At 56.0% G+C, this 26,759-nt stretch overlaps 1 protein-coding gene across 1 annotated transcript; it reads right to left on the reverse strand.

The window, feature by feature from the left end:
- Window positions 1-542: 542 nt before the first annotated feature.
- Window positions 543-16,896, reverse strand: ALDH4A1 (aldehyde dehydrogenase 4 family member A1). The gene is made up of 11 exons (XM_075332665.1): window positions 16,877-16,896; window positions 16,090-16,183; window positions 15,044-15,136; window positions 14,807-14,854; window positions 14,580-14,735; window positions 14,288-14,437; window positions 14,113-14,187; window positions 5,233-5,420; window positions 5,012-5,085; window positions 1,110-1,306; window positions 543-704 (listed from the first exon to the last, which is right to left on the reverse strand). The coding sequence occupies exons 1-11, from the start codon at window positions 16,894-16,896 to the stop codon at window positions 600-602; spliced, it is 1,200 nt and encodes a 399-aa protein (XP_075188780.1). The 3' UTR covers window positions 543-599.
- Window positions 16,897-26,759: the final 9,863 nt, after the last annotated feature.

Consider the following 26,759-nt stretch of genomic DNA (forward strand, 5'->3'; position numbering starts at 1 on the left):
GCATGCACCGTGTCCAGCGTAGACAGGTCCCGGGGCATGCACCGTGTCCAGAGTAGACAGGTCCCGCGGCATGCACCGTGTCCAGAGTAGACAGGTCCCGCGGCATGCACCGTGTCCAGAGTAGACAGGTCCCGCGGCATGCACCGTGTCCAGAGTAGACAGGTCCCGCGGCATGCACCGTGTCCAGAGTAGACAGGTCCCGCGGCATGCACCGTGTCCAGAGTAGACAGGTCCCGCGGCATGCACCGTGTCCAGAGTAGACAGGTCCCGCGGCATGCACCGTGTCCAGAGCTGTAACAGCCTGGCTTCGTTCACTGCATAGTGACCTTTCTCCGCTTCCATTCACATTAATAGGAGCTGAGCTGCACGTTACGGACCTGCGCAGCCTAATCCTGCACCGTTTTCCTGATCCACCGGCGGACCTGTATATAGCTGATCGTGGGGGGTGTCGGGCTCCGGCTGCTGACCTCTCACATAAGTGCATGGCGCTACATACATGAAATCCCCTTTATGGTTCTCTACCTGCTATATACACTTTTCTACGACTTTCCAATAATCCAGCATTTTTCAAGCCTTACTGATGTCGGATTAAAGGACGTCTAACATGCCGCGCAGTCTGACGATACCCGGCCCTGGAGGAGGCGGCTGGTACTTGCCTTTTCATCAATAACGGCGGACATGAAGGTGCTGAAGTCGTCTACCGGCTGGGAATTAAAGCAGAGAATCCAGGATCAGAGAATATCAGGATCCAACATTCGGTAATTTGTTACCCAAAGCTCCTAAGTGCTTGTCATGGATCAAAAAGCCGAGCGGGAACACGGCCTAAATCCTCGCACAACCTCCAGCTTCTAACATTACACGTCCCACCTGACAAGGAACGGACGCCTCCATTCAATTAACGGATCGGGTTAACGGCTACTTACAATAAATTCCTGCCGCATTCCCTAACGCTTCATTTTCTCTTCCTCCTTGACAGGATAAGAGAAGGCATCGGATGGTTCAGCAGGTATTAGCTGTGGCCCAACGCAGCCGCTAATCCCATCAGACACCCGCTGAGCTCCGGAGGAAAGAGAAGACACTCCGTACAAGAGGTGGCAATCCGCACTCACATTCCCCACTTTGATCTTGCCGTGCTCCTCCAGCAGCCGAGCTTTGATCTGGGGCCACAGAGAGTCCGGGGCGTAGAGCCGCGAGCAGGCCGAGCACTTCTGACCGCTGTACTCGAAGGCCGAGCGGATCGCGCCATTCACCGCGCTTTCAATGTCGGCGGACTTGTGGACGAAGTGGAAGTTTTTTCCTCCACATTCTGTATAAAGGGAAGATTTTAGGGTTTTACATGGAAAGAAAACACAAATCTACTTTCCTGAGAATCTGCAACAATGTATCGGTTCAGATACTAAAGAATCGTGCAGATGTCCGTGCAAACCGGTCCGATCTCAGACTGCACTGCATGGACTGGCCACCGATCTCCCAACCCGAGCAGGACGGCTTTATATATTTCTGTGAGGCGTCCACACTCAGGTCAGGACATGCGCAGCCAGTCCGCGCACACTCGGGTCAGGACATGCGCAGCCAGTCCGCGCACACTCGGGTCAGGACATGCGCAGCCAGTCCGCGCACACTCGGGTCAGGACATGCGCAGCCAGTCCGCGCACACTCGGGTCAGGACATGCGCAGCCAGTCCGCGCACACTCGGGTCAGGACATGCGCAGCCAGTCCGCGCACACTCGGGTCAGGACATGCGCAGCCAGTCCGCGCACACTCGGGTCAGGACATGCGCAGCCAGTCCGCGCACACTCGGGTCAGGACATGCGCAGCCAGTCCGCGCACACTCGGGTCAGGACATGCGCAGCCAGTCCGCGCACACTCGGGTCAGGACATGCGCAGCCAGTCCGCGCACACTCGGGTCAGGACATGCGCAGCCAGTCCGCGCACACTCGGGTCAGGACATGCGCAGCCAGTCCGCGCACACTCGGGTCAGGACATGCGCAGCCAGTCCGCGCACACTCGGGTCAGGACATGCGCAGCCAGTCCGCGCACACTCGGGTCAGGACATGCGCAGCCAGTCCGCGCACACTCGGGTCAGGACATGCGCAGCCAGTCCGCGCACACTCGGGTCAGGACATGCGCAGCCAGTCCGCGCACACTCGGGTCAGGACATGCGCAGCCAGTCCGCGCACACTCGGGTCAGGACATGCGCAGCCAGTCCGCGCACACTCGGGTCAGGACATGCGCAGCCAGTCCGCGCACACTCGGGTCAGGACATGCGCAGCCAGTCCGCGCACACTCGGGTCAGGACATGCGCAGCCAGTCCGCGCACACTCGGGTCAGGACATGCGCAGCCAGTCCGCGCACACTCGGGTCAGGACATGCGCAGCCAGTCCGCGCACACTCGGGTCAGGACATGCGCAGCCAGTCCGCGCACACTCGGGTCAGGACATGCGCAGCCAGTCCGCGCACACTCGGGTCAGGACATGCGCAGCCAGTCCGCGCACACTCGGGTCAGGACATGCGCAGCCAGTCCGCGCACACTCGGGTCAGGACATGCGCAGCCAGTCCGCGCACACTCGGGTCAGGACATGCGCAGCCAGTCCGCGCACACTCGGGTCAGGACATGCGCAGCCAGTCCGCGCACACTCGGGTCAGGACATGCGCAGCCAGTCCGCGCACACTCGGGTCAGGACATGCGCAGCCAGTCCGCGCACACTCGGGTCAGGACATGCGCAGCCAGTCCGCGCACACTCGGGTCAGGACATGCGCAGCCAGTCCGCGCACACTCGGGTCAGGACATGCGCAGCCAGTCCGCGCACACTCGGGTCAGGACATGCGCAGCCAGTCCGCGCACACTCGGGTCAGGACATGCGCAGCCAGTCCGCGCACACTCGGGTCAGGACATGCGCAGCCAGTCCGCGCACACTCGGGTCAGGACATGCGCAGCCAGTCCGCGCACACCCGGGTCAGGACATGCGCAGCCAGTCCGCGCACACCCGGGTCAGGACATGCGCAGCCAGTCCGCGCACACCCGGGTCAGGACATGCGCAGCCAGTCCGCGCACACCCGGGTCAGGACATGCGCAGCCAGTCCGCGCACACCCGGGTCAGGACATGCGCAGCCAGTCCGCGCACACCCGGGTCAGGACATGCGCAGCCAGTCCGCGCACACCCGGGTCAGGACATGCGCAGCCAGTCCGCGCACACCCGGGTCAGGACATGCGCAGCCAGTCCGCGCACACTCGGGTCAGGACATGCGCAGCCAGTCCGCGCACACTCGGGTCAGGACATGCGCAGCCAGTCCGCGCACACTCGGGTCAGGACATGCGCAGCCAGTCCGCGCACACTCGGGTCAGGACATGCGCAGCCAGTCCGCGCACACTCGGGTCAGGACATGCGCAGCCAGTCCGCGCACACTCGGGTCAGGACATGCGCAGCCAGTCCGCGCACACTCGGGTCAGGACATGCGCAGCCAGTCCGCGCACACTCGGGTCAGGACATGCGCAGCCAGTCCGCGCACACTCGGGTCAGGACATGCGCAGCCAGTCCGCGCACACTCGGGTCAGGACATGCGCAGCCAGTCCGCGCACACTCGGGTCAGGACATGCGCAGCCAGTCCGCGCACACTCGGGTCAGGACATGCGCAGCCAGTCCGCGCACACTCGGGTCAGGACATGCGCAGCCAGTCCGCGCACACTCGGGTCAGGACATGCGCAGCCAGTCCGCGCACACTCGGGTCAGGACATGCGCAGCCAGTCCGCGCACACTCGGGTCAGGACATGCGCAGCCAGTCCGCGCACACTCGGGTCAGGACATGCGCAGCCAGTCCGCGCACACTCGGGTCAGGACATGCGCAGCCAGTCCGCGCACACTCGGGTCAGGACATGCGCAGCCAGTCCGCGCACACTCGGGTCAGGACATGCGCAGCCAGTCCGCGCACACTCGGGTCAGGACATGCGCAGCCAGTCCGCGCACACTCGGGTCAGGACATGCGCAGCCAGTCCGCGCACACTCGGGTCAGGACATGCGCAGCCAGTCCGCGCACACTCGGGTCAGGACATGCGCAGCCAGTCCGCGCACACTCGGGTCAGGACATGCGCAGCCAGTCCGCGCACACTCGGGTCAGGACATGCGCAGCCAGTCCGCGCACACTCGGGTCAGGACATGCGCAGCCAGTCCGCGCACACTCGGGTCAGGACATGCGCAGCCAGTCCGCGCACACTCGGGTCAGGACATGCGCAGCCAGTCCGCGCACACTCGGGTCAGGACATGCGCAGCCAGTCCGCGCACACTCGGGTCAGGACATGCGCAGCCAGTCCGCGCACACTCGGGTCAGGACATGCGCAGCCAGTCCGCGCACACTCGGGTCAGGACATGCGCAGCCAGTCCGCGCACACTCGGGTCAGGACATGCGCAGCCAGTCCGCGCACACTCGGGTCAGGACATGCGCAGCCAGTCCGCGCACACTCGGGTCAGGACATGCGCAGCCAGTCCGCGCACACTCGGGTCAGGACACGTGCAGCCAGTCCGCGCACACTCGGGTCAGGACACGCGCAGCCAGTCCGCGCACACTCGGGTCAGGACACGCGCAGCCAGTCCGCGCACACTCGGGTCAGGACACGCGCAGCCAGTCCGCGCACACTCGGGTCAGGACACGCGCAGCCAGTCCGCGCACACTCGGGTCAGGACACGCGCAGCCAGTCCGCGCACACTCGGGTCAGGACACGCGCAGCCAGTCCGCGCACACTCGGGTCAGGACACGCGCAGCCAGTCCGCGCACACTCGGGTCAGGACACGCGCAGCCAGTCCGTGCAATGTTTGCACAGACGTTGGCACGAGCTCCAATTCCGAGGCTGTTTGGCTCACAGGATTGTTTGGATTTGACACAATTGTAACAAACCGTGTGAGGATTATTAGATATTTACAGTTTTTTTAGCCTCCCTTTGCTTTTCCAAGTTTTCGAGCTTTGCATTGTGCCGCACATATCACATTGTGGCGCTTTTTTTGTGCCGATGCCTCACCTCCCGCCAGGCGTGGGAATGTCCGATAACGCTCCAGCTTCTCTGATATTTGTTTCCACAGATGCCTGAAGGTTCTGAGCAAAGAAATAAAAATGCGTGAAGTACGAGACACATGAATTCACTCTTGTTATTTTACATTGTGTCCCCAGATGTGTAGGATATTCCCTGCTCAATGTCTGCCCAGAACTCGGGTACAGTCCACGTTGCACCCCATTACTTACGGCATGCTCCCAGTGAAGTTTATTCCGCTGAGGTGCTCGGAGCCGGTGATCATGTCGCCAAACACCGGGCCGTCCGCAGGCACAAACTGTATGATGTTAGGAGGGAGCCCGGCCTCTTGGAGGACTTTATACACGGCGTAATTGGACAGTATGGCGGTATCACTGGGCTTCCACAGAACCACGTTACCCTGGAGGAAGAGAGAATATTCAGTAACAAAGTTCCACCTCGTGTGTAAAAGTCAACATAGCATCACAATGAAGACCTGCAGTATGCCAGTGACCTCCGGGACCCCTACTGACCCGGAGAATAAAGGGGGCACTCAGACAAGGCCACCTATCAACCCGGAGAATAAAGGGGGCACTCAGACAAGGCCACCTACCGACCCGGAGAATAAAGGGGGCACTCAGACAAGGCCACCTACCGACCCGGAGAATAAAGGGGGCACTCAGACAAGGCTGTCACCTTCTGATTTCATTTCCTCAACAGTGTGGCTCCCGATCACCAGGGCAAATAAATGGTAAATTATTTCCCGATGACAGCTTTTCTTTACAGCTGCTGAGCTGTTACAATGTATCAGTGTAGGTAAAGCCCCTTTCACAATACGTTCTTCCCCATACTCAGCGGTCCCGTCGGGGCGTACATCTGAGGCTGCTGGCCACAGCCGTCTGGAGGCTGCTGGCCACAGCTGTCTGTTCATTAACAAAGTACAACGAGTCACGAAAAAAACAAAAAATAAAAACACACAATCTCAAAATCATTGGGATATTTTGAAACATTTCAGAGTTATTGCCACATAAAGTCATGATTTGAAAAAGGTGTCCTGGTCAATAAGGGGTTAAGCTCAGATTTCTGCATTTGATACAATTGTGCGTTTGCAGCCTCTAAAAGGGAAATTAGTTTCTATTTGCTGACAACAAGCAGAGATCCTCAGATGGTGGGGACTGAAATGCACAGTGTATTCAAACTTTAGGGAATTATTCAATATACAGTGGATGAAATAAGTATTGGGCCAGATGTTGGTAACAACCCATCCAATTATGACATGCAAAAAAAATCAAACCATAGATGTTAATAAATTAAGTGATCTGTAATAATGAGAGATGACACAACAAAGAAGTTTTGACATTAGTGACAAATAATATCCGCTGGTTCAACTGATGGCCTATAAAAAGGTGGCTCATTACCAAGATGCCACACAAGAAACATCTCATGATAGGTAAAACCAGTGGGCTGACCCAAGACCTTCACAGCCTTATTTTTACTAAACAATGACGACATTGGTTACAGAAGAATTTATAAACTGAAGGCTCCATTAGGACCATAATCCGGAAGTGGGAAGGTCATAATTTTAACATAAACCCGCTATGACCAGGTGTTTCCCGCAAGATTTCAGAGAGAGGAGTGAAAAGAATTAGCAGAAGAGTTGTCCAAGAGCCAAGGTCACCTGTGGAGGCTACAGACAGACCTGGAATCAGCAGGTATAATTGTTTCACAGAAAACAATAAGTAATGCACTCCCCCTCCATGGCCTGTATGCACGCTCCTGTATGTACGCTCACCACGCAAGACTATTACTGAAGAAAAAGCAGATTCAAGAGCGTTTAAAGTTTGCTCCACAACATTTAGTCAAGTCTCTGAAATACTGGAGAATATAGACTGGTCAGAGGAGACCAAAACTGAACTCTTTGTAGGCCACAATACACACCATGTTTGCCGGCCAAAAGGCAAATCACCTCAAAAACACCAACTGTGAAGTGTGGAGGAGGGAACATCATAGTGTGCAGCTGTTTTTCAGAAGACGGCAATGGCAAACTTCATGTAATTGAAGGAATGATGAATGGACAAATGTACCGAGACATTCCTGGCAAAAATCTACTTTTATCCAACAGGATGATGAAGATGAAACGAGGATAGATAGTTAATCAAGACAGTGATCCCAAATACACAGACAAGGAAACTCTCAACTGTTGTGAGAGAAAAAAAATAAAGCTGCTGGAATGGCCGAGCCGATCACCGGATCTGAATCCAATAGAAAATGTCTAGAAGGCACTAAAGCTCAGAGGTCATAGAAGGAGCCGGGACCTGCAGGATGTGAGGAGTGTGTGCGGAAGAATGGGCCAAAATCCACATGAGCAATGCAGATCACCAGTGTCTCCATACAGGATGTGAGGAGTGTGTGCGGGAGAATGGTCCAAAATCCACCTGAGCAATGCAGGCGACTAGTGTCTCCATACAGGATGTGAGGAGTGTGTGCAGAAGAATGGGCCAAAATCCACCTGAGCAATGCAGGGACTAGTGTCTCCATACAGGATGTGAGGAGTGTGTGCGGAAGAATGGGCCAAAATCCACCTGAGCAATGCAGGCGACTAGTGTCTCCATACAGGATGTGAGGAGTGTGTGCGGAAGAATGGGCCAAAATCCACCTGAGCAATGCAGGCGACTGGTGTCTCCATACAGGATGTGAGGAGTGTGTGCGGAAGAATGGGCCAAAATCCACCTGAGCAATGCAGGTGACTAGTGTCTCCATACAGGATGTGAGGAGTGTGTGCGGGAGAATGGGCCAAAATCCACCTGAGCAATGCAGGCGACTAGTGTCTCCATACAGGATGTGAGGAGTGTGTGCGGAAGAATGGGCCAAAATCCACCTGAGCAATGCAGGTGACTAGTGTCTCCATACAGGATGTGAGGAGTGTGTGCGGGAGAATGGGCCAAAATCCACCTGAGCAATGCAGGCGACTAGTGTCTCCATACAGGATGTGAGGAGTGTGTGCGGAAGAATGGGCCAAAATCCACCTGAGCAATGCAGGTGACTAGTGTCTCCATACAGGATGTGAGGAGTGTGTGCGGAAGAATGGGCCAAAATCCACCTGAGCAATGCAGGCGACTAGTGTCTCCATACAGGATGTGAGGAGTGTGTGCAGAAGAATGGGCCAAAATCCACCTGAGCAATGCAGGTGACTAGTGTCTCCATACAGGATGTGAGGAGTGTGTGCGGAAGAATGGGCCAAAATCCACCTGAGCAATGCAGGCGACTAGTGTCTCCATACAGGATGTGAGGAGTGTGTGCGGAAGAATGGGCCAAAATCCACCTGAGCAATGCAGGGACTAGTGTCTCCATACAGGATGTGAGGAGTGTGTGCGGAAGCATGGGCCAAAATCCACCTGAGCAATGCAGGTGACTAGTGTCTCCATACAGGATGTGAGGAGTGTGTGCGGAAGAATGGGCCAAAATCCACCTGAGCAATGCAGGCGACCAGTGTCTCCATACAGGATGTGAGGAGTGTGTGCGGAAGAATGGGCCAAAATCCACCTGAGCAATGCAGGCGACCAGTGTCTCCATACAGGATGTGAGGAGTGTGTGCGGAAGAATGGGCCAAAATCCACCTGAGCAATGCAGGCGACCAGTGTCTCCATACAGGATGTGAGGAGTGTGTGCGGAAGAATGGGCCAAAATCCACCTGAGCAATGCAGGCGACCAGTGTCTCCATACAGGATGTGAGGAGTGTGTGCGGAAGAATGGGCCAAAATCCACCTGAGCAATGCAGGCGACTAGTGTCTCCATACAGGATGTGAGGAGTGTGTGCGGAAGAATGGGCCAAAATCCACCTGAGCAATGCAGGCGACTAGTGTCTCCATACAGGATGTGAGGAGTGTGTGCAAAAGAATGGGCCAAAATCCACCTGAGCAATGCAGGCGACTAGTGTCTCCATACAGGATGTCAGGAGTGTGTGCAGAAGAATGGGCCAAAATCCACCTGAGCAATGCAGGCGACTAGTGTCTCCATACAGGATGTGAGGAGTGTGTGCAAAAGAATGGGCCAAAATCCACCTGAGCAATGCAGGGACTAGTGTCTCCATACAGGATGTCAGGAGTGTGTGCAGAAGAATGGGCCAAAATCCACCTGAGCAATGCAGGCGACTAGTGTCTCCATACAGGATGTGAGGAGTGTGTGCGGAAGAATGGGCCAAAATCCACCTGAGCAATGCAGGCGACTAGTGTCTCCATACAGGATGTGAGGAGTGTGTGCAGAAGAATGGGGCAAAATCCACCTGAGCAATGCAGGCGACTAGTGTCTCCATACAGGATGTGAGGAGTGTGTGCAGAAGAATGGGGCAAAATCCACCTGAGCAATGCAGGCGACTAGTGTCTCCATACAGGATGTGAGGAGTGTGTGCAGAAGAATGGGCCAAAATCCACCTGAGCAATGCAGGTGACTAGTGTCTCCATACAGGATGTGAGGAGTGTGTGCGGAAGAATGGCCCAAAATCCACCTGAGCAATGCAGGTGACTAGTGTCTCCAAACAGGATGTGAGGAGTGTGTGCGGAAGAATGGGCCAGAATCCACCTGAACAATGCAGGTGACCAGTGTCTCCATACAGGATGTGAGGAGTGTGTGCAGAAGAATGGGCCAAAATCCACCTGAGCAATGCAGGCGACTAGTGTCTCCATACAGGATGTGAGGAGTGTGTGCAGAAGAATGGGGCAAAATCCACCTGAGCAATGCAGGGACTAGTGTCTCCATACAGGATGTCAGGAGTGTGTGCAGAAGAATGGGCCAAAATCCACCTGAGCAATGCAGGCGACTAGTGTCTCCATACAGGATGTGAGGAGTGTGTGCGGAAGAATGGGCCAAAATCCACCTGAGCAATGCAGGCGACTAGTGTCTCCATACAGGATGTGAGGAGTGTGTGTGGAAGAATGGGCCAAAATTCACCTGAGCAATGCAGGCGACTAGTGTCTCCAAACAGGATGTGAGGAGTGTGTGTAGAAGAATGGGCCAAAATCCACCTGAGCAATGCAGGTGACTAGTGTCTCCAAACAGGATGTGAGGAGTGTGTGCGGAAGAATGGCCAAAATCCACCTGAGCAATGCAGGCGACTAGTGTCTCCATACAGGATGTGAGGAGTGTGTGCAGAAGAATGGGCCAAAATCCACCTGAGCAATGCAGGTGACTAGTGTCTCCATACAGGATGTGAGGAGTGTGTGCAGAAGAATGGACCAAAATCCACCTGAGCAATGCAGGCGACTAGTGTCTCCATACAGGATGTGAGGAGTGTGTGTAGAAGAATGGGCCAAAATCCACCTGAGCAATGCAGGCGACTAGTGTCTCCATACAGGATGTGAGGAGTGTGCGGAAGAATGGGCCAAAATCCACCTGAGCAATGCAGGCGACCAGTGTCTCCATACAGGATGTGAGGAGTGTGCGGAAGAATGGGCCAAAATCCACCTGAGCAATGCAGGCGACTAGTGTCTCCAAACAGGAGGCGTCTGGAAGCTTCATCACCAACAAAGGAGAATATACCAAGTAATAAATAAGATTCAGCAACATGTTCAATACTTTCCTGGTGTCATTTCTCATTATTACACATCATTTATGGACATCTATGGTGATTCATTTGCCTGTACGGATGGATTGATTGGATTGTTACCGACATCTAGTGAGAAATTTGTGTCAATAGCAACTCTAGAAATAGATTTACTTAGAAAATTGGTGATCTGTTCAATACTTACAGTCAGGTCCAGAAATATTTGGACAGTGACACAAGTTTTGTTATTTTAGCTGTTTACAAAAACATGTTCAGAAATACAATTCTATATATAATATGGGCTGAAAGTGCACACTCCCAGCTGCAATATGAGAGTTTTCACATCAAAATCGGAGAAAGGGTTTAGGAATCATAGCTCTGTAATGCATAGCCTCCTCTTTTTCAAGGGACCAAAAGTAATTGGACAAGGGACTCTAAGTGATGCAATTAACTCTGAAGGCGTCTCCCTCGTTAACCTGTAATCAATGAAGTAGTTAAAAGGTCTGGGGTTGATTACAGGTGTGTGGTTTTGCATTTGGAAGCTGTTGCTGTGACCAGACAACATGCGGTCTAAGGAACTCTCAATTGAGGTGAAGCAGAACATCCTGAGGCTGAAAAAAAAAGAAAAAATCCATCAGAGAGATAGCAGACATGCTTGGAGTAGCAAAATCAACAGTCGGGTACATTCTGAGAAAAAAGGAATTGACTGGTGAGCTTGGGAACTCAAAAAGGCCTGGGCGTCCACGGATGACAACAGTGGTGGATGATCGCCGCATACTTTCTTTGGTGAAGAAGAACCCGTTCACAACATCAACTGAAGTCCAGAACACTCTCAGTGAAGTAGGTGTATCTGTCTCTAAGTCACCAGTAAAGAGAAGACTCCATGAAAGTAAATACAAAGGGTTCACATCTAGATGCAAACCATTCATCAATTCCAAAAATAGACAGGCCAGAGTTACATTTGCTGAAAAACACCTCATGAAGCCAGCTCAGTTCTGGAAAAGTATTCTATGGACAGATGAGACAAAGATCAACCTGTACCAGAATGATGGGAAGAAAAAAGTGTGGAGAAGAAAGGGAACGGCACATGATCCAAGGCACACCACATCCTCTGTAAAACATGGTGGAGGCAACGTGATGGCATGGGCATGCATGGCTTTCAATGGCACTGGGTCACTTGTGTTTATTGATGACATAACAGCAGACAAGAGTAGCCGGATGAATTCTGAAGTGTACCGGGATATACTTTCAGCCCAGATTCAGCCAAATGCCGCAAAGTTGATCGGACGGCGCTTCATAGTACTGATGGAAAATGACCGCAAGCATACAGCCAAAGCTACCCAGGAGTTCATGAGTGCAAAAAAGTGGAACATTCTGCAATGGCCAAGTCAATCACCAGATCTTAACCCAATTGAGCATGCATTTCACTTGCTCAAATCCAGACTTAAGACGGAAAGACCCACAAACAAGCAAGACCTGAAGGCTGCGGCTGTAAAGGCCTGGCAAAGCATTAAGAAGGAGGAAACCCAGCGTTTGGTGATGTCCATGGGTTCCAGACTTAAGGCAGTGATTGCCTCCAAAGGATTCGCAACTAAATATTGAAAATAAAAATATTTTGTTTGGGTTTGGTTTATTTGTCCAATTACTTTTGACCTCCTAAAATGTGGAGTGTTTGTAAAGAAATGTGACAATTCCTACAATTTCTATCAGATATTTTTATTCAAACCTTCAAATTAAACGTTACAATCTGCACTTGAATTCTGTTGTAGAGGTTTCATTTCAAATCCAATGTGGTGGCATGCAGAGCCCAACTCGCCGAAATTGTGGCACTGGCCAAAGATTTCTGGACCTAACTGTATTTCCCCTGCTGTATGAGGAGTAATATTTAGGGCATTGATGGCAAAAAGATCAGACGGCATAAAAGTGGAAATCCTTGTGTTACAATGGCAAAAACAATGATGAGCACCTGAGCTTCTGGTGGCATCCTACAGAGAAGAATCATATCCATCAAAGGAAGAGACCGCCGCACCCGTCCATTACTGTGTCAGACACCGGTGTGAATCTGCGAGAATCTGCACCTGCAGATCATTTCTACCAATAACTATTGTGCAGGTGACGTGACACCTGAGCCGCCTTCTATGCAATCTTGATCTAACCTGTATTTATCCGTACGGGAGAGACATTCCCATCACAACTCGCGGGGATGAGGGACATGAAACAGTGAAGAAATATGTGCAAGTAACAGGAGCTTAACCAGCTGCGAGGATCACAGGGAGCCGGACGGGAGGAACGGGGCCATGTGTCCAGCTGTGAGGATCAACAGGAGGAACGGGGCCATGTGTCCAGCTGTGAGGATCACAGGAGGAACGGGGCCATGTGTCCAGCTGTGAGGATCACAGGAGGAACGGGGCCATGTGTCCAGCTGTGAGGATCACAGGAGGAACGGGGCCATGTGTCCAGCTGTGAGGATCACAGGAGGAACGGGGCCATGTGTCCAGCTGTGAGGATCACAGGAGGAACGGGGCCATGTGTCCAGCTGTGAGGATCACAGGAGGAACGGGGCCATGTGTCCAGCTGTGAGGATCACAGGAGGAACGGGGCCATGTGTCCAGCTGTGAGGATCACAGGAGGAACGGGGCCATGTGTCCAGCTGTGAGGATCACAGGAGGAACGGGGCCATGTGTCCAGCTGTGAGGATCACAGGAGGAACGGGGCCATGTGTCCAGCTGTGAGGATCACAGGAGGAACGGGGCATGTGTCCAGCTGTGAGGATCACAGGAGGAACGGGGCATGTGTCCAGCTGTGAGGATCACAGGAGGAACGGGGCCATGTGTCCAGCTGTGAGGATCACAGGAGGAACGGGGCCATGTGTCCAGCTGTGAGGATCACAGGAGGAACGGGGCCATGTGTCCAGCTGTGAGGATCACAGGAGGAACGGGGCCATGTGTCCAGCTGTGAGGATCACAGGAGGAACGGGGCCATGTGTCCAGCTGTGAGGATCACAGGAGGAACGGGGCATGTGTCCAGCTGTGAGGATCACAGGAGGAACGGGGCATGTGTCCAGCTGTGAGGAACACAGGAAGCCGGATGTGAGGAACGGGGAACGTGTCCAGCTGCGAGGATCACAGGAGGCCGGACAGGAGGAACGGGGTGCGTGTCCAGCTGTGAGGATCACCAGGAACGTAATTATCAGGTGTTTGCAGGAGCAAAAAAAGTGAGAGAATAAAATACATTTTGTTGTTATGGAACCATCTTATCTGAATGCTGTCTTAGGGCTCAGCTAACACTGATGGGCGGGAAAGTTTTACATTTCTATACACACCCCTGCGGCTCTTATTGGTGCATAGTCCAGAGGAGTTAGTTCTTTGTTTGGGATACTATATAAACTGGTCACATGATGTAATAAAACAAACTTTCAAAGCGTGTGTGCTGCAATGATTTCCCGAGCGCTCGTAAAACAAATCTTACTAATTTGAAGTTCCAATGGAATAGGAGGGAAGTGACAAAACATTAGCACTACTTTCCTTTGGGTCCTTTAGAACGGACAGACACCACACAGGAGAGTTACACTTACCATCAAGGCCGGAGCTCCCGCCAGGTTCCCCCCTATAGCTGTGAAGTTAAATGGAGAAACTGCCGCGATAAAACCCTATGGAAGACGGAGATGAATATTAACTATTATATGACATATTAAGTCTCAAGGTATCTGATGATTGGATGGATCTTCTCTGCCGCCGGTGCCCTCTTACCTCCAGGCCCCGGTAGACCATGGTGTTGGTGCTGATGGGCACGCTGATCGGCTGCTCGTGTTGCAGCTGGAGAGCGTATTTAGCATTGAACCGGAAAAAGTCGATCAGTTCGGCAGCTGCGTCGATTTCCGCCTGGATGACCGTCTTACCCTAAAATAAAACGGATAACGTATTGTGAGACTGAAATCCAGAGAAATTCACTTTCTTTATACAATAAGAACGATGAGAAGATAGACGTCCGTCACACGCCTGAAATTTGTGGGTCGTCTGTGATCTCAGAGCTTGTTTTTACCTGTCCGATCATGGTCTTAGCCAGAATCTCCGCTCTTCTGGGGCCACTAAGGAGATCTGCGGCTTTGAAGAAGATCTGCGCTCGATCCTCCACCGGCTTCAGGTCCCATTCTCTCCGGGCAGACATGGCGGCGTTGATGGCTCGATTCAGCAGCTCCTGCGACACAAGCGCCGATCATTAATGTAAAGGAGCCGAAACATCAACGACACAACCCGATCTCCACTCACCTCGCCCGCGTAACAGTATTTGGCAACTTTGTGCGAATGGTGGAAAGGCTGAAACAAAAACAAAACAATTATTTTAGGAAAGAACGCGGCATTACGGGATTTTGGTTCCGATTTTCTGCGTTGCTGTAAGTGGGAATCCCACCGCTGGGACCTTGAACAATCATCAGAATGGAGAAGATGCCGGACCACCGCGCCATTCATTCTTTTAACAGATGCTTTATTTTATTGAGATCTCACCGAAAGCTGATAGCGGACATCCTTCGTCCACACCTCCTCTCCCCCCACCACACAGGGGATTTCTTCTGTCTTGCCTTTAAGATCCTCGAGCGCCTAGGTGTACAAGAACGGTATAAGCATCAGGTGCACGGGATCCACCTTCCATCTTTGCTGATGCGGCGTGCTCCCTTAAACCCTTGGTCAATTATTGATTGTGTCAGACTAGAAATAATAACCCAACTGACCGGAGAACAATTAAAGGGACCTTCACCCCGATGCTCACCCTATAGCCGAAAATGTTTGTGCAATCCAGGGTTTCCATTCACTGTCAAAATTCTGAGATTGTACCAGTGAGGGATCGCAATAAATATTATATTGCAGGACTATTCAATGATTCGCTCGGTTTAGAAAACCTATTTTCCAATATTTAGAATGTGTCTCTGGAGGACCTTGTGCAAAGTACAGAAATTTCACAGAAGTGTAATTGCGGTATGTTACCAATTGGAAGAAAGTCTGGAGGACCTGTGTAATACCTCATCGTTCCTCTAGGAGTGCTGTAGAGTAATTGTGCAGTTGCTTTTGGGGTCTCCTGCACATTATAGCAGGGGCCTTGGCAGCAAGACCCCCTGTGAACAGGTGTTAGGCCACACATAACAAAAAGGGAAGCTGCACACTGTACAGCTGGGAAACCCCAACGCTTCAACTATCAACGTATCACAGAAAAGGAAGCATACAGGGTCTATGTGATGGGAAAAGGACCCGGGCAGCGCAGGAAAACAGCCGACGTCCAGTACAATGTACAGAAATTTCACAGCAGTGTAATTACGTTACCAATTGGAAGAAAGTCTGGAGGACCTTGTGCATCGATTACAGTGGGACCTGTGTAATACCTTATCGTTCCTCTAGGAGTGCTGTGGAGTAATTGTTCAGTTGCGGTTGAGGTCTCCTGCACATTATAGCAGGGGCCTTGGCAGCAAGACCCCCTATGATCAGGTTTTAGGGTACAAATAACAAAAAAGGGAAGGTCCTAAGCAAAAAAAAAAAAAAAAAGTGTTACTGATTCTTACTTTCTGCAGAGCCGCTCTCTCAGGGCTGCCATGTTTAAACTCGAGGATCGGTTCGTTCTTCACTTCGGCGGCCGCACAGTGATGCCACCGCAGCCTGAAACCGAATGGATATAGGTTAGGATTCGGTACACTGTACAGCTGGGAAACCCCGACCCTTCAACTGTCAACGAATCTCAGAAAAGGAAGTATTCAGAGTCTATGTGATGGGAAAAGGACCTGGGCAGCGCAGAAAAACAGCCGACGTCCAGTACAAAGTACAGAAATTTCACAGTAGTGTAATTAGGTTACCAATAAGAAGAAAGTCGTCAAAACAAAACCTTCTCTGGGTTTTTTTCTAGTTGAAATCAAATAAACAAACAGCGAAGGTTTTGTTTTGACGACTTTCTTCTCATTGGTAACATAATTGCACTGCTGTGAAATTTCTGTACTTTGTACTGGACGTTGGCTGTTTTACTGGGCTGTCGGTTCCTTTTACCATCACATAGACCCTGAATACTTCCTTTTCTGAGATTCATTGATAGTTGATGTCTCAATGAGACATAAAAGCTAAGAAAGGACTGAAAGATAAGACGCAATCAGAGATGTCTGGCAGCGACTATAGAGAACACGGGCAGAGGGCAAGTCTCATTCATGTGTAAATCTATAGGAAAGCAACGGTGTAGAAAACTATGGTTACAATGTAACTGATCGGTTATAGATCCGCGAGGTAGAAGGGTTAATCATTTATTAGATATGTGAGGCGAAGATTGGTGAAGCCGTCTGCAGCTTCACAAACACAACACCCAACCTGCCAGCTGGGGGCGCCATCGCCGTTCCCCAAGGACTGCGTTTTTTGATGAATGTTATAGGATGTGGCAGGAATAGTCCACGTTGTTTGCCATGTGTAAGTGATTACAGGAGTCCGGTATTTGTGGCCCCTCGCAACAGTCAGGGGTCTTCCTTGTAACAGGGCGTCCCCATGGCCACTGTACAGATCTCCATTGTATCTTCTTCCAGTATAGCACCGTGGGTAGGTGTGCGCCCTGCCTCCAATACCACACCCATATATATTCTCTGCCATACTCCACTGCAGATATTTGTAATTCCGTCTGGTCTCACGGGGATCCATGCCCGTGACCCGCCCGGTCTCACGGGGATCCATGCCCGTGACCCGCCCGGTCTCACGGGGATCCATGCCCGTGACCCGCCCGGTCTCACGGGGATCCATGCCCGTGACCCGCCCGGTCTCACGGGGATCCATGCCCGTGACCCGCCCGGTCTCACGGGGATCCATGCCCGTGACCCGCCCGGTCTCACGGGGATCCATGCACGTGATCCACCTGGTCTCGCGGGATCCATGCACGTGATCCACCTGGTCTCGCGGGATCCATGCACGTGATCCACCTGGTCTCGCGGGATCCATGCACGTGACCCACCTGGTCTCACGGGATCCATGCAAGTGACCCACCCAGTCTCACGGGGATCCATGCACGTGACCCACCCGGTCTCACGGGATCCATGCACGGGATCCACCTGGTCTCACGGGATCCATGCACGGGATCCACCTGGTCTCACGTGATCCATGCACGTGATCCACCTGGACTCACGGGATCCAGGCACGTGATCCAATCCCCTTTAAAAGCTGCGGTCATCAACCTGCTGCATCCAGGACAGCAGATACAGACTGAGGCCTCCTTCACATGTGGATATAACACACGTATGTGAATCACCGGTGCCGGTGTGATCAGTGTTCTCCCGGTCTGAATAGTGATATTACAAAGCTTCTCCTATACTGTGCAGTGATTGTGCAGCCCACACTGGGATTCTTCACTTCTGTAATAGCGGTGCCGGCTCTGCTAAGTTCCATGAGGACAATCAATGATTCACCGGTGCTCAGTCCGGTATTTCTGCTCCAGGACATGAACGGTCACTTTCCTCTCTGGCTTTTTTATGGTGTTGCGATGTCTGCAGTGTCGGTGCTCGGCGGTCTCCGCAGGTTCCCTGCACATTTCCAGCATTTTGCTCTCTATTTCCCGGCTGCAGAGAAGCGTCACCGTCCGGATCAGTTCAGTCGTCGGCTGAATTTCTATTTATCTATTTTCCCTTTTCCATATCGTGGATCCGCACTCCACACACTTGTGACATTTCTGTTTCCTCTGCACCAGAAATCAGCGCAAAATCCGGATGTGAAACGCGCTGAATTTGTTGTGGTCACTTCATTTTTGCCAAATCCCACTTGACAGCCCGTTCTGTTCACAGGCGCCGCGACCACTGCAGAACATCTTTAGCGTAATCTGCAGCTCCGAAATCCACTGTGGATTGTGTAGTAGAAAACGCGGCAGAGGGGAAGCCAGATTTCGGCAGAGGGGAAGCCAGATTTCGGCAGAGGGGAAGCCAGATTTCGGCAGAGGGGAAGCCAGATTTCGGCAGGGGGGGGGGGGGTCAGATCTCGGCAGGGGGGGGGGTCAGATCTCGGCAGGGGGGGGGGTCAGATTTCGGCAGACGGGGGGCAGATTTCGGCAGAGGGGGGGCAGATTTCGGCAGAGGGGGGGCAGATTTCGGCAGAGGGGGGGCAGATTTCGGCAGAGGGGGGGACAGATTTCGGCAGAGGGGGGGGACAGATTTCGGCAGGGGGGGGTCAGATTTCGGCAGGGGGGGGTCAGATTTCAGTATGGGTGGGTCGGATTGCGGCAGGGAGGGGCGGATTGCGGCAGGGAGGGGCGGATTGCGGCAGGGAGGGGCGGATTGCGGCAGGGAGGAGCGGATTGCGGCAGGGAGGGGCGGATTGCGGCAGGGAGGGGCGGATTGCGGCAGGGAGGGGCGGATTGCGGCAGGGAGGGGCGGATTGCGGCAGGGAGGGGCGGATTGCGGCAGGGAAAGGCGGATTGCGGCCAAAGGGGGGCCGGATTGCGGCCAGAGGGGGGCCGGATTGCGGCCAGAGGGGGGCCGGATTGCGGCCAGAGAGGGGCCGGATTGCGGCCAGAGGGGGGCCGGATTGCGGCCAGAGGGGGGCCGGATTGCGGCCAGAGGGGGGCCGGATTGCAACGAGGGGGGCCGGATTGCGGCCAGAGGGGGGCCGGATTGCAACGAGGGGGGCCGGATTGCAACGAGGGGGGCCGGATTGCAACGAGGGGGGCCGGATTGCAACGAGGGGGGCCGGATTGCAACGAGGGGGGCCGGATTGCAACGAGGGGGGCCGGATTGCAACGAGGGGGGCCGGATTGCAACGAGGGGGGCCGGATTGCAACGAGGGGGGCCGGATTGCAACGAGGGGGGCCGGATTGCAACGAGGGGGGCCGGATTGCAACGAGGGGGGCCGGATTGCAACGAGGGGGGCCGGATTGCAACGAGGGGGGCCGGATTGCAACGAGGGGGGCCGGATTGCAACGAGGGGGGCCGGATTGCAACGAGGGGGGCCGGATTGCAACGAGGGGGGCCGGATTGCAACGAGGGGGGCCGGATTGCAACGAGGGGGGCCGGATTGCAACGAGGGGGGCCGGATTGCAACGAGGGGGGCCGGATTGCAACGAGGGGGGCCGGATTGCAACGAGGGGGGCCGGATTGCAACGAGGGGGGCCGGATTGCAACGAGGGGGGCCGGATTGCAACGAGGGGGGCCGGATTGCAACGAGGGGGGCCGGATTGCAACGAGGGGGGCCGGATTGCAACGAGGGGGGCCGGATTGCAACGAGGGGGGCCGGATTGCAACGAGGGGGGCCGGATTGCAACGAGGGGGGCCGGATTGCAACGAGGGGGGCCGGATTGCAACGAGGGGGGCCGGATTGCAACGAGGGGGGCCGGATTGCAACGAGGGGGGCCGGATTGCAACGAGGGGGGCCGGATTGCAACGAGGGGGGCCGGATTGCAACGAGGGGGGCCGGATTGCAACGAGGGGGGCCGGATTGCAACGAGGGGGGCCGGATTGCAACGAGGGGGGCCGGATTGCAACGAGGGGGGCCGGATTGCAACGAGGGGGGCCGGATTGCAACGAGGGGGGCCGGATTGCAACGAGGGGGGCCGGATTGCAACGAGGGGGGCCGGATTGCAACGAGGGGGGCCGGATTGCAACGAGGGGGGCCGGATTGCAACGAGGGGGGCCGGATTGCAACGAGGGGGGCCGGATTGCAACGAGGGGGGCCGGATTGCAACGAGGGGGGCCGGATTGCAACGAGGGGGGCCGGATTGCAACGAGGGGGGCCGGATTGCAACGAGGGGGGCCGGATTGCAACGAGGGGGGCCGGATTGCAACGAGGGGGGCCGGATTGCAACGAGGGGGGCCGGATTGCAACGAGGGGGGCCGGATTGCAACGAGGGGGGCCGGATTGCAACGAGGGGGGCCGGATTGCAACGAGGGGGGCCGGATTGCAACGAGGGGGGCCGGATTGCAACGAGGGGGGCCGGATTGCAACGAGGGGGGCCGGATTGCAACGAGGGGGGCCGGATTGCAACGAGGGGGGCCGGATTGCAACGAGGGGGGCCGGATTGCAACGAGGGGGGCCGGATTGCAACGAGGGGGGCCGGATTGCAACGAGGGGGGCCGGATTGCAACGAGGGGGGCCGGATTGCAACGAGGGGGGCCGGATTGCAACGAGGGGGGCCGGATTGCAACGAGGGGGGCCGGATTGCAACGAGGGGGGCCGGATTGCAACGAGGGGGGCCGGATTGCAACGAGGGGGGCCGGATTGCAACGAGGGGGGCCGGATTGCAACGGGGGGGGCCGGATTGCAACGGGGGGGCCAGATTGCAACGGGGGGGGCCGGATTGCAACGGGGGGGGGCCGGATTGCAACGGGGGGGGCAGATTGCGGCGGGGGGCGAATTCCCAATCTGCAGTTTCCAGGAATTTTCACTGCTGACGCCCTTCACAGATGGTGGATACAATTTCGAGGAATCCCACCCACAGTTCTGCCCCTAGAATACGCAGCTGTGTATACACCGTGTGGCACAGACCTCGGATTGGCTGACCTGATGTATTGGGAGTCCTCCGGCTGTCACCACAGGCTGGGATTCACCAGTCCTGGCCTGTTCTGTCGGTTTATCTCGCTCGGCCCAGTTGAATAGGCCTGCACTGGGATGAGTGGGGCGCTCATTCTTGTAGGGTGGTCTGGGGTGTCAGCTCGGGGGGACACATTTTTCGTACATGCTCAGCCTTGGGGCGCTCATAGTCCTCTTGGTTTCCTCCTTCAGGCTCTGCTCACATCTGTTGAGGGTCTTGTTGGGGAGGAGGTCCCAAAATATACTTCTGCCGGCTGTGATGTACCCACCATATATATATAGCCCTGCGGTGTCACCTACACGTCCCCATATGTTAATTCACTGTATACCTGTGCACGGAGGGAGCGGGGCCACTGGGGGGGGGGGGGGGGGGGGGGGGGGGGGGGGGGGGGGGGGGGGGGGGGGGGGGGGGGGGGGGGGGGGGGAACCTCCAAGTAGGCGCCCCTCACGCAGCCCACACGGGGGGGCTCAGCTGCGGGGGCACAGGGGGGGGAAGGAGAGGGACAGTTGGATAAGGGGGGTAGGGCAAGAAAGAGAGGGGGCCGGGAGAGGCTGGACCTACAAGGGAAATCACTGTCAGTGCCACCACATGGGGCCCGGGGGCTGCAGGCCAGGGGGGGGAGGGGCCGGGAGGAGGGGCTGGGAGGGGAGGGGGGGGGGAGGGCCTGGGGGGGGCCGGGGGGGCTGGCAGGGCACAGGGGGGAGGGGCACTGAGGAGGGCTGGAGGGAGAGGGGGGAGCCAGGGGGGCCGGGGGGGCGGCAGGCGCTGGGGGGGGGGGCTGAGAGGCGGGGGGAGGGGGAGGGGGGGGGATGGCACTGGGGTCAGTGCCACCACATGGTGCCCGGGGCTGCAGGCGCAGGGGGATGGCACTGATAATGCTGGGAGGGTATAGGGATGGATCACTGTCAGTGCCACCACATGGTGCCCGGGGCTGCAGGCGCAGGGGATGGCACTGATAATGCTGGAGGTATAGATGGATCACTGTCAGTGCCACCACATGGTGCCCGGGGCTGCAGGCGCAGGGGATGGCACTGATAATGCTGGAGGTATAGGGGGATCACTGTCAGTGCCACCACATGGTGCCCGGGGCTGCAGGCGCAGGGGATGGCACTGATAATGCTGGAGGTATAGGGGGATCACTGTCAGTGCCACCACATGGTGCCCGGGGCTGCAGGCGCAGGGGATGGCACTGATAATGCTGGAGGTATAGGGGGATCACTGTCAGTGCCACCACATGGTGCCCGGGGCTGCAGGCGCAGGGGATGGCACTGATAATGCTGGAGGTATAGGGGGATCACTGTCAGTGCCACCACATGGTGCCCGGGGCTGCAGGCGCAGGGGATGGCACTGATAATGCTGGAGGTATAGATGGATCACTGTCAGTGCCACCACATGGTGCCCGGGGCTGCAGGCGCAGGGGATGGCACTGATAATGCTGGAGGTATAGGGGGATCACTGTCAGTGCCACCACATGGTGCCCGGGGCTGCAGGCGCAGGGGATGGCACTGATAATGCTGGAGGTATAGATGGATCACTGTCAGTGCCACCACATGGTGCCCGGGGCTGCAGGCGCAGGGGATGGCACTGATAATGCTGGAGGTATAGGGGGATCACTGTCAGTGCCACCACATGGTGCCCGGGGCTGCAGGCGCAGGGGATGGCACTGATAATGCTGGAGGTATAGGGGGATCACATGGTGCCCGGGGCTGCAGGGGATGGCACTGATAATGCTGGAGGTATAGGGGGATCACATGGTGCCCGGGGCTGCAGGGGATGGCACTGATAATGCTGGAGGTATAGGGGGATCACATGGTGCCCGGGGCTGCAGGGGATGGCACTGATAATGCTGGAGGTATAGGGGGATCACATGGTGCCCGGGGCTGCAGGGGATGGCACTGATAATGCTGGAGGTATAGGGGGATCACATGGTGCCCGGGGCTGCAGGGGATGGCACTGATAATGCTGGAGGTATAGGGGGATCACATGGTGCCCGGGGCTGCAGGGGATGGCACTGATAATGCTGGAGGTATAGGGGGATCACATGGTGCCCGGGGCTGCAGGGGATGGCACTGATAATGCTGGAGGTATAGGGGGATCACATGGTGCCCGGGGCTGCAGGGGATGGCACTGATAATGCTGGAGGTACAGGGGGATCACATGGTGCCCGGGGCTGCAGGGGATGGCACTGATAATGCTGGAGGTATAGGGGGATCACATGGTGCCCGGGGCTGCAGGGGATGGCACTGATAATGCTGGAGGTATAGGGGGATCACATGGTACCCGGGGCTGCAGGGGATGGCACTGATAATGCTGGAGGTATAGGGGGGATCACATGGTGCCCGGGGCTGCAGGGGATGGCACTGATAATGCTGGAGGTATAGGGGGATCACATGGTGCCCGGGGCTGCAGGGGATGGCACTGATAATGCTGGAGGTATAGGGGGATCACATGGTGCCCGGGGCTGCAGGGGATGGCACTGATAATGCTGGAGGTATAGGGGGATCACATGGTGCCCGGGGCTGCAGGGGATGGCACTGATAATGCTGGAGGTATAGGGGGATCACATGGTGCCCGGGGCTGCAGGGGATGGCACTGATAATGCTGGAGGTATAGAGGGATCACATGGTGCCCGGGGCTGCAGGGGATGGCACTGATAATGCTGGAGGTATAGGGGGATCACATGGTGCCCGGGGCTGCAGGGGATGGCACTGATAATGCTGGAGGTATAGGGGGATCACATGGTACCCGGGGCTGCAGGGGATGGCACTGATAATGCTGGAGGTATAGGGGGATCACATGGTGCCCGGGGCTGCAGGGGATGGCACTGATAATGCTGGAGGTACAGGGGGATCACATGGTGCCCGGGGCTGCAGGGGATGGCACTGATAATGCTGGAGGTATAGGGGGATCACACGGGGCTGCAGGGGATGACACTGATAATGCTGGAGGTATAGGGGGATCACACGGGGCTGCAGGGGATGGCACTGATAATGCTGGAGGTACAGGGGGATCACATGGTGCCCGGGGCTGCAGGGGATGGCACTGATAATGCTGGAGGTATAGGGGGATCACATGGTGCCCGGGGCTGCAGGGGATGGCACTGATAATGCTGGAGGTATAGGGGGATCACATGGTGCCCGGGGCTGCAGGGGATGGCACTGATAATGCTGGAGGTATAGGGGGATCACATGGTGCCCGGGGCTGCAGGGGATGGCACTGATAATGCTGGAGGTATAGGGGGATCACATGGTGCCCGGGGCTGCAGGGGATGGCACTGATAATGCTGGAGGTATAGGGGGATCACATGGTGCCCGGGGCTGCAGGGGATGATACTGATAATGCTGGAGGTATAGGGGGATCACACGGGGCTGCAGGGGATGACACTGATAATGCTGGAGGTATAGGGGGATCACACGGGGCTGCAGGGCATGACACTGATAATGCTGGAGGTATAGGGGGGATCACACGGGGCTGCAGGGGATGGCACTGATAATGCTGGAGGTACAGGGGGATCACATGGTGCCCGGGGCTGCAGGGGATGGCACTGATAATGCTGGAGGTATAGGGGGATCACACGGGGCTGCAGGGGATGACACTGATAATGCTGGAGGTATAGGGGGATCACACGGGGCTGCAGGCACAGGGGATGGCACTGATAATGCTGGAGGTACAGGGGGATCACATGGTGCCCGGGGCTGCAGGGGATGGCACTGATAATGCTGGAGGTATAGGGGGATCACATGGTGCCCGGGGCTGCAGGGGATGGCACTGATAATGCTGGAGGTATAGGGGGATCACATGGTGCCCGGGGCTGCAGGGGATGGCACTGATAATGCTGGAGGTATAGGGGGATCACACGGGGCTGCAGGGGATGACACTGATAATGCTGGAGGTATAGGGGGATCACACGGGGCTGCAGGGGATGACACTGATAATGCTGGAGGTATAGGGGGATCACACGGGGCTGCAGGGGATGGCACTGATAATGCTGGAGGTACAGGGGGATCACACGGGGCTGCAGGGCATGACACTGATAATGCTGGAGGTATAGGGGGATCACACGGGGCTGCAGGGGATGACACTGATAATGCTGGAGGTATAGGGGGGATCACACGGGGCTGCAGGGGATGGCACTGATAATGCTGGAGGTATAGGGGGATCACATGGTGCCCGGGGCTGCAGGCACAGGGGATGGCACTGATAATGCTGGAGGTATAGGGGGATCACATGGTGCCCGGGGCTGCAGGGGATGACACTGATAATGCTGGAGGTATAGGGGGATCACATGGTGCCCGGGGCTGCAGGGGATGGCACTGATAATGCTGGAGGTATAGGGGGATCACATGGTGCCCGGGGCTGCAGGGAAAGGCACTGATAATGCTGGAGGTACAGGGGGATCACATGGTGCCCGGGGCTGCAGGGGATGGCACTGATAATGCTGGAGGTACAGGGGGATCACATGGTGCCCGGAGCTGCAGGGGATGGCACTGATCATGCTGGAGGTATAAGGGGATCACATGGTGCCCGGGGCTGCAGGGGATGGCACTGATAATGCTGGAGGTACAGGGGGATCACATGGTGCCTGGGGCTGCAGGGGATGCCACTGATAATGCTGGAGGTACAGGGGGATCACATGGTGCCCGGGGCTGCAGGGGATGGCACTGATAATGCTGGAGGTACAGGGGGATCACATGGTGCCCGGGGCTGCAGGGGATGACACTGATAATGCTGGAGGTACAGGGGGATCACATGGTGCCCAAGGGGATCACATGGTGCCCGGGGCTGCAGGGGATGGCACTGATAATGCTGGAGGTACAGGGGGATCACATGGTGCCCGGGGCTGCAGGGGATGGCACTGATAATGCTGGAGGTACAGGGGGATCACATGGTGCCCGGGGCTGCAGGGGATGGCACTGATAATGCTGGAGGTATAAGGGGATCACATGGTGCCCGGGGCTGCAGGGGATGACACTGATAATGCTGGAGGTACAGGGGGATCACATGGTGCCCGGGGCTGCAGGGGATGGCACTGATAATGCTGGAGGTATAGGGGGGATCACACGGGGCTGCAGGGGATGGCACTGATAATGCTGGAGGTATAGGGGGATCACATGGTGCCCGGGGCTGCAGGGGATGGCACTGATAATGCTGGAGGTACAGGGGGATCACATGGTGCCCGGGGCTGCAGGGGATGGCACTGATAATGCTGGAGGTACAGGGGGATCACATGGTGCCCGGGGCTGCAGGGGATGGCACTGATAATGCTGGAGGTATAGGGGGATAACATGGTGCCCGGGGCTGCAGGGGATGACACTGATAATGCTGGAGGTATAGGGGGATCACACGGGGCTGCAGGGCATGACACTGATAATGCTGGAGGTATAGGGGGATCACACGGGGCTGCAGGGGATGGCACTGATAATGCTGGAGGTATAGAGGGATCACATGGTGCCCGGGGCTGCAGGGGATGGCACTGATAATGCTGGAGGTATAGAGGGATCACATGGTGCCCGGGGCTGCAGGGGATGGCACTGATAATGCTGGAGGTACAGGGGGATCACATGGTGCCCGGGGCTGCAGGGGATGGCACTGATAATGCTGGAGGTACAGGGGGATCACATGGTGCCCGGGGCTGCAGGGGATGGCACTGATAATGCTGGAGGTACAGGGGGATCACATGGTGCCCGGGGCTGCAGG

Source organism: Anomaloglossus baeobatrachus, unplaced genomic scaffold, assembly GCF_048569485.1.
Source record: "Anomaloglossus baeobatrachus isolate aAnoBae1 unplaced genomic scaffold, aAnoBae1.hap1 Scaffold_4229, whole genome shotgun sequence".
Taxonomy (NCBI): domain Eukaryota; kingdom Metazoa; phylum Chordata; class Amphibia; order Anura; family Aromobatidae; genus Anomaloglossus; species Anomaloglossus baeobatrachus.